At 42.9% G+C, this 6,000-nt stretch overlaps 1 protein-coding gene across 1 annotated transcript; it reads left to right on the top strand.

Moving 5' to 3' along the window:
* Nucleotides 1-4,062: 4,062 nt before the first annotated feature.
* On the top strand, nucleotides 4,063-5,095 carry LOC131134716 (sarcolipin). Its single transcript, XM_058080279.1, has 2 exons — nucleotides 4,063-4,268; nucleotides 4,512-5,095. Exon 2 carries the CDS (start codon nucleotides 4,616-4,618, stop codon nucleotides 4,709-4,711), a length of 96 nt encoding a protein of 31 aa, XP_057936262.1. The 5' UTR covers nucleotides 4,063-4,268; nucleotides 4,512-4,615; the 3' UTR covers nucleotides 4,712-5,095.
* Nucleotides 5,096-6,000: the final 905 nt, after the last annotated feature.

Raw genomic sequence — 6,000 nt, 5'->3', positions numbered from 1 at the left:
AAACATTTAAGCCCCTTTAAATGTGGAAAGCTGTCGGCTCAATAAACGTTTTACGAGTAATTCATTGGCATGTATGCTTGGCAATTAGCATTTACTAAAATAAATACTAATGCCGTATCCAGTCATGTGTTTTTCATTTGTTTGCTATCATTTATTTATTTATTTATGTGATAATGTATTGTGGATGTCCTTAAGTGTTGTGATTGATTGTGTATAAAAATTCAACAGTGTTGTCGCTGTAAATGTATAATTCTACTTCCTCAGGAAGACGTGTCAATGGGATTGAGGAGGTCTTCGAAATGTTATTTCCAACAGTCCACAACATCTCAAGTCAAGGTCAAAACCACACCATCCCCACTAGCCAGTGTTCGGTAATATTCATTCATTCGGTCATTTTCTACCACTTACCAGCTGTCTTTGGGCAAGAGGCGGGGTACACCCTGGACTGGTCGCCGGCCAATCACAGGGCACATATAGACAAACAACCATTCACACTCACATTCATACCTATGGACAATTTGGAGTCGCCAATTAACCTAGCATGTTTTTGGAATGTGGGAGGAAACCGGAGTACCCGGAGAAAACCCACGCGTGCACGGGGAGAACATGCAAACTCCACACAGAGATGGCCTAGGGTGGAATTGAACTCAGGTCTCCTTGCTGTGAGGCCTGCGCAATAACCACTTGAACGCTGTGCAGCCCTGTTCAATAATATTCATTCATTCATTTTCTACCGCTTTTCCTCATGAGGGCCGCGGGGGTGCTGGAGCCTATCCCAGCTGTCTTCGGGCGAGAGGCGGGGTACACCCTGGACTGGTCGCCGGCCAATCACAGGGCACATATAGACAAACAACCATTCACACTCACATTCATACCTATGGACAATTTGGAGTCGCTAATTAACCTAGCATGTTTTTGGAATGTGGGAGGAAACCGGAGTACCCGGAGAAAACCCACGCATGCACGGGGAGAACATACAAACTCCACACAGAGATGGCCTAGGGTGGAATTGAACTCGGGTCTCCTTGCTGTGAGGCCTGCGCAATAACCACTCGAACGCTGTGCCGCCCCTGTTCAATAATATATAAGTACAAAATGTAGGATAATTAATTAATTAGTAATTCATTACATCTATTTAGATTTATGTAGAGTCTATTTCCACATAATTTACTATACATTCATTTTCCTTGACTCCCGTATGAAGTGTTCAAGTTGTAAACATTATTCCATTCTAAATCATTTAAATCTTTTTATTTATTGTCTGAACTGGAGAAAGAAGAAGACACTGAATAAAAATGTAAAACTTGTAAAATATCAAGTTTAGAATGACAAAATAAATAAAGTTCTATATATGTACAGTGTACATGTATGTATAGTGTACAGTATATACAGTGTGCTTTTGCTCCACACACACACACACACACACACACGTCCCAGAATGTATGGAATGGTGTCTGTGAGGAGCTGTGGACAGTTCTCTGTCTCACCTGCTCTAGCCCTGCTTTAACCCTGCCAGCACAACACACACACACACACACACACACACACACACACACACACACACACACACACGCATACACAGCTGTCAGGATGTTCTGTGGTCCATCCTGTCTCCGCATATTGAATCACATCAGCACTGGATCTCCTGACAATGGGAATCCCTGGGTCAAATAGCGATTTGTCTGCCCATTGGCAGGACACAATGGCAGCCGTTTTGATCTGCTCGATCCTCCGGGAATGCCCTGCGATAGAAAGGTTCAAGATAGACACTTTGTCCTGCCTTGACCCCCGGGTGGGCGCACAGGAGAAGGTGTGCGTGTCACACGGTTTATCACCAGCTGGGAGCTAATGCTAGTCTAAGCAGCTGTCAAGTGTGAGATGAGCGGAGAGGTTTGCTGGCCGGCTGTCAGACTCTTTCTTGGTACAAGTACAACACAGGAGAGGAATGCAGATAGGGAAAACAAATAACTAGTCAAGTGCCACGGTCTAGTACTGGATATTGACACAAATATAAGAAGTGGGGTATTAGTAGTAGTAGTATTTTTATACACGGATTGCACAAAATAACCCACCCCAACCCCCTCATTGAAATACTATGACAACTGATCATATTTATTCATTTGTACAAATCAGAGCCTATCCCACCTGTGTTGGGTACACCCTGGACTGGTCGCCAGCCAATCACAGGGCACATATAGACAAACAACCATTCACACTCACATTCATACCTATGGACAATTTGGAGTCGCCAATTAACCTAGCATGTTTTTGGAATGTGGGAGGAAACCGGAGTACCTGCGCACCGAAAACCCACGCATGCACGGGGAGAACATGCAAACTCCACACAGAGATGGCCGAGTGTGGAATTGAACCCTGGTCTCCTAGCTGTGAGGTCTGTGCGCTAACCACTAGACCGCCGTGCCGCCCCATTATTTATTATTTATAAGCAATTCCCATCAATTAATATTCATTCATTCTGTACCGCTTTTCCTCACAAGGTTCGCGGGGGTGCTGGAGCCTATCCCACCTGTCTTGGGTACACCCTGGACTGGTCCCCAGCCAATCACAGGGCACATATAGACAAACAACCATTCACACTCACATTCATACCTATGGACAATTTGGAGTCGCTAATTAACCTAGCATGTTTTTGGAATGTGGGAGGAAATCGGAGTACCCGGAGAAAACCCACGCATGCACGGGGAGAACATGCAAACTCCACACAGAGATGGCCGAAGGTGGAATTGAACCCTGGTCTCCAAGATGTGAGGTCTGCGCAGTAACCACTCGTTCACCATGCAGCACCCTTTGCCATTTATGCCTACTATATTGGGTCATATGAGTGTAAATATGACTATAGGGGTGTTAGTTGATGTCTACAGGGCTCTAATGTTAGAAAAACATATTTAGGATGTAAACGGGTATTTATGCTCCAAGTAAGGTATTTTGTGGAATTTTACTTAATGACGGTCAGGTCTGGAATCAATTAACCACAGTAAAATGAATTATATTATATACTCCACTATGTCAGGGCGGCACGGTGGTCAAGTGGTTAGCATGCAGACCTCACAGCTAGGAGACCGGGTTCAATTCCACCCTCGGCCATCTCTGTGTGGAGTTTGCATGTTCTCCCCGTGCATGCGTGGGTTTTCTCCGGGTACTCCGGTTTCCTCCCACATTCCAAAAACATGCTCGGTTAATTAGCGACTCCAAATTGTCCATAAGTATGAATGTGAGTGTGAATGGTTGTTTGTCTATATGTGCCCTGTGATTGGCTGGCGACCAGTTCAGGGTGTAAGACAGCTGGGATAGGCTCCAGCACCCCCGCGACCCTCGTGAGGAAAAAGCGGTAGAAAATGAATGAATGAATGAATGACTCCACTATGTCACTGGTTGCATTTATGTATTTATTCTCAATTCAACTATATGAATTGTTTAACATTTAACATTTAACATTTAAGCTCAAACATCCAATGAAATACAAGCATGTTTTTCAAAATGTGAGGCAGGAATTCACAAGAAGCACAGCAGCTTGAGAAAAATCAAAACAAACCTTTTAACACCTCATTAACGTCAAAGACAAAATCAAGAAAATTTCATTCCAGCAGCTAATAATCGATTACTGTGTGAAGAAAAGCAAAATATGCTGCAGAAGATCAGCTTTTCAGGAAGTAAGCGAGGTCCCATCAGTTCCACAGTGGAGTGAAAGTGGGGTTTAGTGTCCAGACAGGATGGCAACACAATGAATGGTATAGTATCAGCTGAACTTCAACCTACAAGCTTCCTGTGTTGACTGCATTATTCATCTTGTGCATAGCTTCACTGCCCTGATACTGTTACACATTCCGTTATCCATGAGATGATGTGGCTATTGTATTTGAAGCAACTGTAATCCTCACTGTATCTGTAGCAATAATGATTTATAAATAAACCGACTGTGTATGGTTATGTGCTGCAGGAGAGACTCCAGTGGACCAGATTGGAGACAATAACACACTTGATTGGTTGTTCACTGAAAAGTGTGTGTGACATCATTATGTTTGTGTGTTAACCATGGGCGGTCCACTGAGGCTGGCTACTTTAGGACTGAGTCCTGGACCCGGTGAGGACAGAAAGCTGGATAACGTTGGCCGCAAATAGACACGCAGAGAAAACCAGTGCAGACGCTGTGGTTTTTTTTTTGTTTTTTGGGGGGAAAATCAAGACACACAACTGTCCTACCGGAGCATTTAACTAGCATCCTGTTTGTAGTGACTACACTAAAAAAGGTAACAGCTCTTTTTTTCACGTCAAGTAAATTATAACTGCAGTTATAATTGGCTTGATTATTATTATTATTATTATTATTATTATTATTATTATTATTATTATTATTATTATTATTATTATTATTATTATTATTATTATTATTATTATTATATTATTTTTATATTATTGATAATGGGCTTGATTTTCCTACCATTCACACTCAATACTTCCCTCGCTTTATATTTCTTCTTTTCCAATCTCAGGTATTGGAAACCTTGAAATTCCATCTTCAACTCCAGCACACTTCCATAAAAAGCTGCTGCTTCCTCGCCAGTGTCTGCATCCCGGGCCCGTGTGGAAGACAGCCATGGACCGCTCGGTGCAGGAACTCTTCCTGAACTTCATGATCGTCTTAATCACCGTTCTGCTGATGTGGCTGCTGGTTAAAACATATCAGGACTAATGAATTCCCTGTGGATGACAAGATGGGGGATATTGTATGCCGTCTGCATGGTTTCTGCTGCTCTGGAGACCCTGTGATTGTGATGCAGTTACGGTATCAAAGATTTTAGGGTTATTATGTGCCTTTCAGTGCTACTTTTTGCACTGAAAATGTCTTTCTCTGGCATGAGAACAACAAAGGGGAGCCCCAGAAAAAAGAGGAGGGTAAACTACAGGAATCAAACCAGCATTTTGAGTTATTTCTAAACATTGTGCAGCTCATTTTGTGCCTGTTACTGTCATAAGTAAGAATATGACATCCAAGTAAGATACACCCTTAAATTGATTTGGGTGTCAAATTGGAATGGGAATGTTTATACTGACAATAAAGTCACAATTTGGTTGACCCTTTTTGTTTTCATTCATTCATTTTCTACCGTTTATCCTCACGAGTGTCGCGGGGGTGCTGGACCCTATCCCAGCTGTCTTTGTGCGAGAGGCTGGGTACACCCTGGACTGGTCGCCAGCCAATCACAAGGCAAATATAGACAAACAACCATTCACACTCACATTCATACCTATGGACAATTTGTTAGTCACTTACTGTATTTACCGTGTATTAGTTGCTTTGGTATTCAGCCCAATTGTTTTATCTAAGGCAGGTGTCTCAAACACACGGCCCGCGGGCCAAATGTGGCCCGCAGGACACTAGTTTGTGGCCCCTGCCTTGATATGAAAGTTTAATGTTAGTGCGGCCCGCGCAAGTTTGATATGGATGCTGTATGGTATCATGTACCCAGAAAAAATTATTACGTTTGATTAATGTTCATGTTAAAGGTTAAATAACTGTTAATAGTTATCCTCCCTATCTGTGTGGAAGTGGTAAGTTTTTGGCTATTTAAGTTTAAAGGAAATAACTTTAAGACTACCGTTTAGGTCACTAGCTCTCTAGTTTGCGAGTTAGCATGTGTCTCAAGACCCTGCAGTTGCGCAATATGTTGTAAATAAAAAAAGTAGAAATGTGAGCCTATCCCAGCTGTCTTTGTGTGAGAGGCGGGGTACAGCAAATCACAAGGCAAATATAGACAAACAACCATTCACACTCACATTCATACCTATGGACAATTTGGAGTCGCCAATTAACCTAGCATGTTTTTGGAATGTGGGAGGAAACCGGAGTACCCGGAGAAAACCCAAGCATGCACAGGGGAGAACATGCAAACTCCACACAGAGATAGCCGAGGGTGGAATTGAACTCTGGTCTCCTACCTGTGAGGTCTGCACGCTAACCACATGACCGTCAAGCAGCCC

This window comes from Doryrhamphus excisus, chromosome 8, assembly GCF_030265055.1.
Source record: "Doryrhamphus excisus isolate RoL2022-K1 chromosome 8, RoL_Dexc_1.0, whole genome shotgun sequence".
Taxonomy (NCBI): Eukaryota; Metazoa; Chordata; class Actinopteri; order Syngnathiformes; family Syngnathidae; genus Doryrhamphus; species Doryrhamphus excisus.
The sequence above is the reverse complement of the archived record's forward strand: the minus strand, read 5'-3'. Positions and strand labels throughout refer to the sequence as shown.

What these genes read in the sequence shown, in the direction of transcription:
- LOC131134716 (XM_058080279.1), top strand. Translation starts at nt 4,616, where the DNA reads ATGGACCGCTCGGTGCAGGAACTCTTCCTGAACTTCATGATCGTCTTA.